The 12,740-nt window shown below is 28.8% G+C and overlaps 1 protein-coding gene across 1 annotated transcript in view; it reads right to left on the bottom strand.

The window, feature by feature from the left end:
• The window catches only part of LOC126744564 (gamma-aminobutyric acid type B receptor subunit 1), a 371,298-nt gene that overhangs the window by 23,733 nt on the left and 334,825 nt on the right, over positions 1-12,740 (bottom strand). The window contains exon 9 of the mRNA XM_050452020.1: positions 8,523-8,664. Coding sequence (XP_050307977.1) covers positions 8,523-8,664 — 142 coding nt within the window. The remainder of the gene's footprint in view (positions 1-8,522; positions 8,665-12,740) is intronic.

The following is a 12,740-nucleotide window of genomic DNA, read 5'->3' as shown; positions in this document are numbered from 1 at the left end:
GGCAAATAAAATCCTCAGGTAAATTTTTAGTAGCAACCAAAATAGGATATATGGAATAGGGATATGAAGCTTTAGGATGAAAAATAACTTATGTTGGTTCAAAGATTGGAGCATCATGCAAATAGTTGATTCATTGATTTTTTGAAGTTCAATGCACTTCAATTTGATCTCATATTCTTAAAAAATTAATGGTAATATTATTATCAGCTTTGCAGATTTTTTTATATAATAAGGCAATTTATATGAACCTCAAATGAAGATACGAATATGTAATAATAAAATCCCTTGCAAAATAAGAGATTTGACGGTTAATACATTCTGGAAAGTGCATTGTGCCGCATTTGTGAGTATAAGAAATACGAAAATCGTATCCAATTAAGTTATGCATTACAGTAAAAAACAATTTTTTTACAGTAATTTCTTGTATAGAAGGTCTAATACCTGGCATATATGTACACGCATTGCAATCAAGCATACTTTTTTATCCGTTTATACAAAATAGCAGCCTGTCAACAATGTTCTATAAAAATGGGACCAAACACAATTATTTTAAAATATTTTTTAGTTTCTTTTTTATTTGTTAGTTTTATTTCTAAAACATATTCCATATCATAATTAAAAAATGAAAGTTTATATGTTTATCGGGCTAAATTAAGAAGTTGCATTCTTTACAGCATATTTACATGTTATTGAAAAACTTTAAGAAACATCGTCGACTGCTCAGATATTTTTGAAAAACAAAAATGTTACATTATCGATCTTTTTTTATTTTTATTTTAAAAGGCATTCAAAACCTAACAATCTATTTTTATAGGTACTTTTCAGGTTCTACATAAAGGTATTTTTAAATTTAATTGTTTCGTTTTCAAAAAACCATTATCAACTGTTTTCATTTTATGTAGCCTAGAATATAACTGTTTACAGTATCTGCTTCCTTTTTGTATTATGAATTCAACGATATATCACATATTGCTAGCAACAACTAATATTCTGGTAATCTTCAAAGAATATTTTATAAATTTCGCGCTAAAAATACAATAAAATATTTTTATCTATTTTTTTATCCTGCCAAATAATTCTAATAATAAAAACTAATAGGTAAATAGTTGTAGTAGTTAGTAGTTGTAGTTGTACTGGTTAGTAGTAAAAATAGGTAATACCCACATAGTAACCTTAGACAGAAGACTTTAGCACTGTACAGTTGATCAGGTTAGCTACTGCACAGGAATCAACATTTTATTATACTTTATAAATCTTGTCATTTTGGATTTAAGAAGATTATTTTAAAGATCATCACTTGTATTTTATCTTATTTTTTTATGGTTTGAAATTACTCTTCGGAACATTGTAAGGAGAAAAAAAAAGCAAAAGCATTAAAAGAACCAACTAGTACTTATATTAAAACGTACAAATTTTTCCCACAACCTCTGCATATTTTTTAAATATATGCTATATTGTCATTACTTGTGGCTTTTTTTGCTTGGAGTTGTTCAATGCTTTTGAGAACATCTATCCTTTTTAAATAATAAAAACTTCCTTAATTTAGTGTGCTATTAAAACTATTTGATTTTTGAAAAACAGACCTCTATAAGAAACCCTTAATGGAATTGTATTATATACACCACGAGATATTTTAAAGGACCAAACGCTACTAGGGTCAGTCATTTAATTAATAATAGATGTTTAAACAGATTTCAGGTATAAGGTATAAAATTAGAAACCGTTCTTTTAAAACCATGTATTTTAAGCCCATGATTATAGGCATTTCCTTATTAAAAATCTATCTGCACTGTATTTAATAAATGTTGAGGATTACAGAATATTCCTCATATAATTCATTTAGTTTTTCATTACCATTTACCAAGGTATCAGTGTTTAAACAGCTAAGGAAAAAACGTCAATCCTAAGATTTCCTGCCAGAAAAATTTGCATAAACTTCAATTAAATTTAGTCTTTTGAATAGAATAGTCGAAAAATTGTATTGTATATTCTAAAATCAAATCATAAATATTAAAAATAAATAGAAAATCGAATTTTCCATTTACTTAAAAAACGTCGATAGCCGCGAGAAACGAGAATTGATAAAATGAAAATATAGATATTATTTTTGCAGTAATTGATCAGGAATTCAGATACAGGATTTTTTTTCTGTTTTATGTCTAATATGGCTTTAGATTGCAATAATATATTCTATTTAAATTAACAAAGTCAATATTTAATACCGGTATAACCAAAATTAATAAAATATTTTAATTGCTACCCCTTAATGAAGTTCTCAATATTTTCCTAATTATATTGTTTCTATAATCCATCGATGTAGTTCCCGAAGGTAAGTGTAACAAAACAAAAACAAAGTCTTTAAAATTATGATCAAGATTAAATAAAAAAATATGATTAGTATAAAGTTAAAACTCTATTACTTCAGAAACAAGATTCTTCTTTTTTTTACAATTTTTATTTCTTAAATAATACATCGCCTCTTTGGTAATTTTTAACAGCTTTTTTCAGTGGTTTTTTCCAATTGAAACTACTTTCTCTCATTACATTATAATTTCTAAAACGCATTTTTCTTTACCTATTTTTTTTTTCAAAATTTCAATTGATGAAACTTTTTTTTCTAATTTAATTTTCTTTTTCATCTAGTGGCCTTTTTACAAAATAAGCAACCTTTAGTGGACCGGGAATGGTACTGAGTGAAATATTTTTATCTGATATGTATATTTAAAATAATATTAAGAAATTAATTATAAAAACTATTTAAATATTGCTCTTTATTCAAGCTTTATTTTATTAAGGTTTAAAAAATATTTGATTAAGAGAGATCTGTAAATCATCGCATAAAGCCTAAGAAAAAATGTAACGTGTTTTTAAGTGGAATTTTCTTTAAGTAACGATGGCTCTAATTAGAGAAAAAACTAACAAAACCGTATAAATTTTCTTGACAGTCTGCAAGTCTCATTATTAATCATCTTAAGAATGTCTGCTTTTGTCTTCTATTTGCATAAAGACTCTGAGTATATTTGAAACTTTGTTTTAATGATAAAAGTTACCATAAAAACATCTGCGATGCTCAGCGTTAATTTCTTTCTTTGTAAAGAAATTTTTAATTAGTCAATTTGGGTTTGATTGAACTGCCTAGATTGTTAAAATTTACTATATAAAACTTATGTAAAATTAATCAAAACATTTAGGATATATTATATTATTGAAAAATAGGGGTGAGAAATTTAAAATTTCTAATAAGCTAAATCTAAGATTTATGTATTTTTTTTGATTATAATATATTAAGCAGTCATAGAAGAAACGATTTTGGCAAATAGAATGATACTTGAATCAAATTGTTTCTCAACCAAATTAGTAAATAAATATAAATGTGAATTATTTCTGCATTGAAGTTAAAACCGAAAAAATCAAGATTTACTATTTCATTTTATATTGATTTTCTTATGCATAGTAAGCTTTGCATCGATATTATTAACACACAGTACTTGATTTTGTAAAATGACAAGAATAATTATATATAAGAAGTTTTGGTGTCTTTGTTATTAATTTTAAAATTTTAGTCATTTGGTAGTGTTTTTATTCCTAAGAGCAATATTGATGATTACATTATTGCTATTAAGTTCACTTACAATCTTTTCAGAGAGATACAGTTTCAAAGGCGTTTTTTTTCAACAGTTTTGATTTGATTATATACATCCATATCAAGTAGTTTTTCGCTACATTTTCAAGTACGTCACTATCCTATCATATCCTTTAGTAACGTCCTCTATCCTAATTTCTTTTAATTTTGCAGCAAATAAACTTCTCTTCGTTGTTTTGCAATTATACTCCAGATCCATAGCTGTGGTGATAGCAGGTTTTTATTAATAGAAAAACGCTAGTTTGACAGTTTGACAACCTTTAAAAAACTATATAGTTAATTGGAATAATAGAAAAACTATAGTAGATCTATCTTTAATATATAAATACAATAGCATAGGTACAAAGGTGATCGCATCCCTATTTCTGACTCTCCTGGTATCTTTTGAGATAATTGCTAGGACACATTAATTTTTATTTTTAGAGGGACGTCTTTAAAGCAGTGCATTAAAAGGTGATACAAAAATTGAATATTGCGTTAGACTCTACATTTTTAAACAGAGACCCTTTTTACTTTTTTTTATTCTTCATATAATTTATAGTAATTTTTGTAAAATAATATTTATATCTATCTTCAATCGCTGTGGAACTATTTAATTTTATAATTTTAAAATTTTATAAGTGTCATAATACGAGATTATATTGTAACAAATATAGTCAATTTATATCCTATGGTTCGCTTCGGCGGATACTTTGTTTGGCATCCATCAACATCAATTAGATTTTACTATTCAACATTAATCAGATTAGATGGAGCACAATTTACCTTTTTACTGTATAAACTGTAAAATTATACTTAAATCAATAAGGATATAATCTAAATAATTAAGATTTTGTTCAAATCTATTCCTCACATTTTCAAGCAAGTATTAAGTTACTTGTCTTTATTCATTCGTAATTTGCTTCATACTGAAAGCTTTACTTTTTAATTGCCACCAAAAAAATTATCTATGAGACCTAAGTCCGGAGACTGCCGATCTACTGACTCAGGAAATAAGTGTGTAATACGATGCTGCGCCTGATCTTCTTATAAATAAATGTAATTTTTATTATAATTAACGTCGTTTATTTATTTTAATAATTCGCGACTCTCTTGTATTTTCTAACATGTCTAAGTGCGTCTCGCTCATTAAGTCACAGGAATAAAAAAAGGTCCTATCATATGATTTCCGAAGATGCAGGCCCACACATTTATTTTTTAGATTCAAGTCACTCCATTGAGAGTATAGACATATTTACAGCATATATGTTTATAGAACATCTTGTAATAATTAAATTGTAATTTGTAATAATAAGTAACAAATTTGCGTTCTTGATTGGACATTGGGACATTATTTGGCAAAACTTCAACTTTCTCTCGAAATCGTCTCTTCATGAAGCTCATGGACAAGTTTTATATTGTACCCGTAAAGTTTATTGTCTTCCAAAATTCTTCATACAGTTCAGCGTGTATATTCTTAAGAAATATCGAGCATCCTAGTATTTTGTGTGTTGTCAAGTGCTACGTTCCAAAACCATTTCTTCGGCTCAATCTGTAACTGATCGATTTTCTCGGTGGCAATTACGGAAAATATTAGACACAGATCAAGTTTCTTCAAATTTTCTCATTAACTTAGTCACATACATATTTTTTGGCATTAAACAACTGGGCAGTAGCTCTTGCAATGCTCCCATTTTGGTAATACACTCTTGTTATTTCAAACCAATCACAACTAGGGCAGGTAACTTAACAATTTAAAATTAAAGATAAAGTTTTTCAATGATACACGATGAAACTAACTGATGATAAATGCTCTTGCTGGTATTTATGGTTATTACTTTTTGCTGTCCAGTATTAATAAAATTATCATTAGTATTAAGTTACATTTGTTGAAGTTTATTAAATTAGAATGATTGAAAATTATCATCATTATCAATCAGCCCATATTCGTCAACTGCTTGACATAAGCCTCCCTCTTGGTAGTAATCATAGCATTCTCTTTCTTATGCTTCTTGTATCCAATTAGTGTGGATCCAGCTAATATGGTGATCGTCCCCTGCCTCTGTGTGCACCTTGCCTGTACTTTATTATCTTCTTGATCTATCTATTGACCTACATTCTCGAAATGTGTCGCTCCAATTCCAGTTTAGAATTGCTATTCTTTCTACTACGTCAATCATTTCTAAAGGTCAGTTCCAGCATTAACATTTTTATTAAAGGCTACGCCGCGTTGATTTTCTGTACACCCTTTTTTTGATAATATCAGTTTTAGGACCGGCAGAACATATTGTTTGAAAACCTTTATCTTCAAACAAATTCTCAATTTGAAGAAATGTATTTTATTTGTTATTTAATTCACATGAAACTCAATGTCCATCAATGATCATTTTCAATAAAATGTTTTCTGTATGTATTCTTCGGAGAAAGACTTGCCAATTCAATTACATAACATTTAACATGCACTTGATTTAAAAAATTAGCATATGAAAAAGTTGCAATATTTCAAACCATATCATTAGATCATTAGTTAGAAGCCACCAATTTTTATTGTTTTCTGAGTTACTTCACTGTAAAATCACTGCCATAGGTAACCAAACATATAATACATGTAAAGTTTAAATTTGATTATCTATAATTATTTCATATTATATAGTTGGCATTCTACTGTGATGTATTTATCTTTATTCAAAAATATTTTATTTTACGCCTATTTAAATATTAAATAAAACCTTCATTAAAATTGTCAGCGTAAATGAAAAAATAAGTGTACAAACAATACTCGACAACTATTCTACTCAACCATTGGTTAATAATTAATTTATAATGCACAAGTAAGAAAATATAATTATGTATTGTCATAATAAAAAATTAAAAAGTAACACAGAAATAATAAAAAAAGGATAAAGGTCTAGTTTAGTAACTTATCTGAAAATTGCACCTAAAATTATGGACAAAATCTTAAAATGTGAGCATTTTCACTGGATTATACACAATTATAAACCCAACACAAGTTGACTTTTCTGAAAACTGGATTTAAAATTATGGGAAAATAGGATCCAGATTTGACATTAAGATACAAGAAAATAATCCTATATATGTCATTTTACTATAGTATATTATTGCCTTGGATTTTAAAAAAAAATCACTTTTTAACCATTGCCCCTGGTAAAATTCCACACATTTCAAGCCTTTATTAGTGTGATTTACTGAAAAGTTGGTAGGGTATTAGACCTTTATCAAAAAAAAAAGATATTAAGTTATAAAAGATATTTTAGTAATTAAGCTGAAAATAGATTTTCAAATAGGATACTTTTAGGACAATATACCCATTATAAATTTAATTATTTTTTTTACCCAATCCCTGAAAATGTTTAATGAACACAAATTGATCATTTTCAGGTAAATTTCATTTTAATATATGCCTTAAGTTCGTAAATGCGACTCAAGTTACTCTTATTCGCAAGTTTGATTATATCTGTCTATATGGATTTCGTGGTCAAGATATTTGTTCGTGGTAGTTTCTTCTACTTGCTGTTGTATACTGCTTTATCAAGTACAAATTAGTCATAAGTTGTGCTTTTATCACATTAATTTTTGATCCGACTTTATGGGAAGTATAGTTTATCTGTAGTAGCATGGTCGGGGCAATATGATATTAGAATCATCTGCAAATTATAAGTGTGTCAGGCTTTCAAGATTTATGATTTTTCAAATTTAGAGATTAAAACATCAGCAGGTTTGTAAACAATTTTAGTCAAAAAGTGTTCCCCTTCTGAAGTACTCTATTTATTTAAAATTTATTTATTGTCTCATGCAGTTTTGCGTTAGCTATGGCATTTTTATATACCTATAGATGTTATTACTAAGATATACGATGATCTACTCTGCAATTGAGAGTGATTTGAACATCTGATAGGTACTGGTTTATATTGTCAACGGCTTTTTCGTATTTCTTGAATACTATAAATATCAGGGAAATCATTTATTGTATTCAATGGACTTTGTGTAGGATTCTTTAGGATCTGAACATAATCGTTCTTCGTATAACCTGCTTCCATATTCTCTTGTCTAATTAAGGTCCAGTTTCGCTTAGTAAATAGTTCGTACATGTGACACCGCAGAGCATGTTAATTTGCAAGATTGGTTATGTCCTTTTTTATGTAATGGAGTAATGATTGCATTGCTTCTTTATTGTGGTGTTTTGCATAAACACTTGAGTAAGACACTCATTAAACATTTTTAATACATTAACAATGTTAAGGCTGCAATAGCTGTTCGCCATCCAGATTAAGAGCTTTAATGACCTTTATCTTTTCCGGGAGATTTGTTGTTCTTCATTTCAAAAATTGTGATTTCTAGGATTTCCTCTGATTCCCGAATTAGAATGTAGGGAATCGGATTGCGGATAATTTTCCTTTTACTTGTAGCGTAGAGCTTTATGGAATTTTTATATTATTTTTAGAAATTCGGTTTTATTAGTTGTAATTTGACCGTAGAATAAATTTCGTAGTATAATTTTTTTTTCTTCGGAGATAATGTATCCGAGCATTTTTTCGAAAATATACCTGGAAGGTCGTAAATAGGGATGCGACCTTCTCGTTAGGCGTTAGAGATGAAGGTATTCTGCTGGTAGAGAGGATAATTGATTTTAGTTTGCTATGGATAAACTTGTCTTTTTGTCTTTGAACAAAAATAATTAAAGTAAAATAATCTAATTGAGTTGTTATATCTAAATACAAGTTTCTCTTCACTAGGATTTCTTTATTTAGGAGGCAATGTCTACCTTATCCTTGAAATTCCTATTTCAATATATACGAGTATAACCTTCACATAATAAATTCTATATTTATCAGAAATAATATATAAACTCAAAAAATTGGTGACATTTAAAAGCGCTTACCCCTCCACACCTCCTTATTCCTCCACGTCAAGTTATCTGCCTGTGTGTCGTAATATCCAAGCACAACGTAAGAGCCGTTTATTACCTGTTCTATTTGCGTGAGCGCTATACGGTCGCCTTGAGAGCTGAACGCCACTATTCCCTGAAATCGTAAAATTTCATTAGCGATTAAAACCCTTAGGTAATACTGGGGGGGGGTCTTTATAGAGACCCGTGTCGAATAATTAGAAAAAATAAATGAGATTGCTTGACCTAATTACGAAGCTAAAGACGATATGTTCCCAGTATTTAATTATTTCAGCTGTCTAAAGTATTTTGTTATGGTTAAAATGTCAAAAGGAGTAGAATTAACAGGTTTTCTTTGTTACGTCTTTGCTTTCTCGAATTTTGTTAGGGAGAATATAAAACCTTATATTTTAATTAGATATTTAGGAAATAGAGGTTGATTTTTAGCACACAGTCTAAAACTATTTTGTTTGTTTGCTATTTAAGAATTCATAGTCACGATCACTTTGTATAAAAACGTCTAATAACGGTAAGTTGACGTATGACTGACGAGGCTAATAAAACCTTAATAAAACAATAAATCTGATTGTATTTCTGGAAACTTGGCAAGAAACATCGAGCGGCTAAAAGATGAATTTACAAAAGCAACTGTACTAATTAGAGCGAGCAATAATACGGGCGATAACGTATAGACCATTAAAGTTACATAGAGTTTTGTCACGCGACCGCTTTTACCAACCTAATCTACTAAAGAGGCCTCAAACTGGCTTATCAGGGGCACTTTGCCGGAAGACAAGGAAATTGGATTTTATTGGCATTTATAGCAAAATTGATGTTATCGAATTTAACGATACAAGTTGTACGGTTATAAAGTAAATTAGTGCAGCTTAATATTGTGGTTGCCTCATGCAAGCAATACTGTAGATAAATTATTAATGAACAATATAAGGAATCAGTATCGAATAGAATTAGTTTGTTTTTCGAAAATGCTGGATGAAGTCGGTGCAGAATGTACTTGTGGTGTGAAGATGCTTTATTTATTCCTACAGAATCATTATCCAGTATTAGAGGCAGGTCAAGTTGATGTTACTTATACAGATTTCTCCATGGCGTAATAGAATTGACATGCACGATTACCAAATTTGTTAGTCGTGTTAACAGGTCTCTGAGAACCTGCTAACATAGCTGAATAGCAAAATTAGTTCAGTTAAGTCTTGACACCTTTGTAGTGTAAGTCCATAATAAACGTTTTTTACGCGAAATTTAAATCAGACATAAATAATTGTAAATAAAGACAGCGGAAATAAATATGTCTAGTACTCGTAAGTGAACGTGTTTAGTAGTATTAATGTGTTAATAAATTATTTAATCTATTATAGTGTATGGAATATTTTATTTCACACATTAATAAGCCGGAAAAAATGCTACATTATATTTGGCTGAATACTAAGAAAAAATGAAAAATATACCTTATTCGTGTTTTTAATAATAGTAAACGTACGATTTTTTTTTATTAAATTTGCTATAAATATATAAAAACAAACAATTTTAAATTTCAATACTTGTTCAGGAGTTAAAGTTCTAATTAAATTTTTTTTTTGTTGATTTTCTTGAGTTTTTTTTATGGTTTATAATATTGGAGTCAATTTTGTTAAGACGTTATGGCATCATTGGGTGGACAAATAATAAAATAGAAAATATTTAATCCCAAAAGAAAAATTAAAATGTGAGAGAAAATTAAAAAGAAAATAAACAAAAAATTTAAAAAATATGAAAAAAAAAACTCTTACATTTAAGTCTGTTGAGGAAATTAGAATTCTTATTTGTATTATGGAAAAAAAACAGCAAAAATATAAGTTTGCTTATTTTAAATAAAAGTGTTAATAGGACATCTAAATAACAAAACATGATTCAAAATTATTTAACCCAGATTTATTAATTAATAATAACTTTAAAAAAATTAAATATAAAAATTTCTCTTTATGCTGAGCAACTTAGTATGTTCTAACGAGAAATTAAAGAAAAAAGTAGTAAATAAATAACACTACAAAAAAACTCCATTATGACGTGATCCTTTAAAGTTTAACAAGAGATAAACAAACCGAAACTATAAGAGCAGTAACTCAATACGTCATTCAAGTAATAGTATATTTTAAAAACAAAAAATAAATTGACCCGTGTTTTCTTCTCCGATGATTTGTTTACTATCGAATAACCCCGACTCGATCCATCTTATTTTGAACTGCGACATTAATATTAAACTCTTTTAGAAAATATTTTGACATAGGTTTGGTATACCGTGTGTCCGAAGAAGATTGAGTACTTGGATTTTTTGATAAAAAGAAAATTAGCTTTTATGAATAATTTAAAACAATCTTTTATTAAAAAAATTAAATTAAAATCTCTACACTAATTTCGATTTCTTGCCAAGATACTTCTGGGGTGAAAATCTCGTTAAACACCAGGCCATTAATGAAAGAGAGAAAAACGGAAAATCATTTCAGATAATTAAGACTTTTTCTAGCAATTATCTTTCGGTAAGATAAAAGAAACCTGAGGGCTTAATAGCATGGCTCTTTGGACTAATAATAATTACAGCAGATTGATTTTAAGCTTGTTATCTGGATTGATGTGGGTTTTAACGTGGGTTAAAATGAGTTTTAAGATGCCTTTAAAAATGGTTGTTTTTTTTGTAATTTAAATTTTAAAATACTTTTTATTAGATTTTGTGTAACCCTAATAGTAATATTTTTAATTAATGATATTATACTGTTTGTGCTATTATTTTTTTTTGGAAAAAAATTCTTATAATTTTTACTTCTATTACTTTATTTTAATACTTTTGGAAAGTTTGTTCCAAGGGAGTGAAGATGAGAAAGTAAGACTTTGGTTTTTTTGGTCTGAATCTTGGCAGTCTATAGCAGTTACTTCAAGGTATTTAGCTTGAGTGAAAGTGCGAAGGTCAGCGTCTTTTATCAGAGCAGAATAAGAGATCGTAATGTTGTTATACGAAAGTAACATTGGTCTATCCTATAAGCAGGGACTTTGTCGAGGAAAATTTGACTCATCGTATCAAACGCCTTGGAGAAGTCAATGTAAATTAACAACCTCATCCCTTTTTAAGGCACCAGAAAACGGTGATATCACCGTTTTGGAAGTTGTACTCTAAAATCCAAAAGTAGATCGTCTTCCGTGATAATAGGAATATCTTGTACGTTGCATATGATTTCATTGCTATCTGAAGGCTCATGTAAAATATCTGAAGCTATTTTTTTTGGTGACAGAGATATCTTGTTTATCATTTGTAATTTCATTGCTCTCTGAAGGCTCATGTAAAATATCTGAAGCTATTTTTTTTGGTGACAGAGATATCTTGTTTATCATTTGTAATTCCATTGGTTTCTGTAAGCTGTGTTGTGGGTTGGTTAGTTTGAAATAAATTAAATATTCTGAAGAGCAATTTTGAATCTCCAATTAGTTCTTCGGAATTTTCTAGACTTTTAAATTATAATATTTTTGCGGCTCCTCTAATATTTGTTTTCCAGAAATATTCCAATTAATACCTTTGCTGGGGTCGTTAATATTTCCTAAACATTTGGAATAGTCGATTGCTTCGGGATTCCACGGGTATAATCCGGAAGCTTTAAAGCCATAAACGATGAAATCTGATTTTAATTCACTAATGGATGTATTTAGTACCAATGCAAAATTCTCCTTAGTAACTACTGAGTTTGGATTATCTCGTCTAAACTTTAACACTGCCCGATTCCAATTCACCTTTAACGGTTTAAATGCAGCCACATCTGCTGTCTGCATAGTTCTGGTCGCGTTGGGATATAATGTCACTAAAATGATTTGTAACTTTAAACATAATTCACTAGTTTGAATGGTTAAATGAGTCTTATGTCCATAAACAAATAAAATAACAGGAAATTTGGTGTTTTTTGCTCCTAAGTATTTATATAAGACATTTCCTATGTATTCATAGAAGTTTCCATTTTTCATCCACCCCGTATTGCTACATCCTACGCCCCATTCTCGTGGAACTGAATTTACGACATTGCCAGAAATCTGTTTATAAGGGTAAAAAACCATTGGGGCTGTTACTTCTCCGGATGCTGCGAAAGTAAACATAACTGTCAAATTTACTTTTGAGTGATGCTCTATTTGATATACATTTTTGCTTCCCCTGACAGCTAACACTCGTTTATC

Source organism: Anthonomus grandis, chromosome 14, assembly GCF_022605725.1.
Source record: "Anthonomus grandis grandis chromosome 14, icAntGran1.3, whole genome shotgun sequence".
Taxonomy (NCBI): domain Eukaryota; kingdom Metazoa; phylum Arthropoda; class Insecta; order Coleoptera; family Curculionidae; genus Anthonomus; species Anthonomus grandis.
This window is presented reverse-complemented; position numbering and strand designations above follow the sequence as displayed.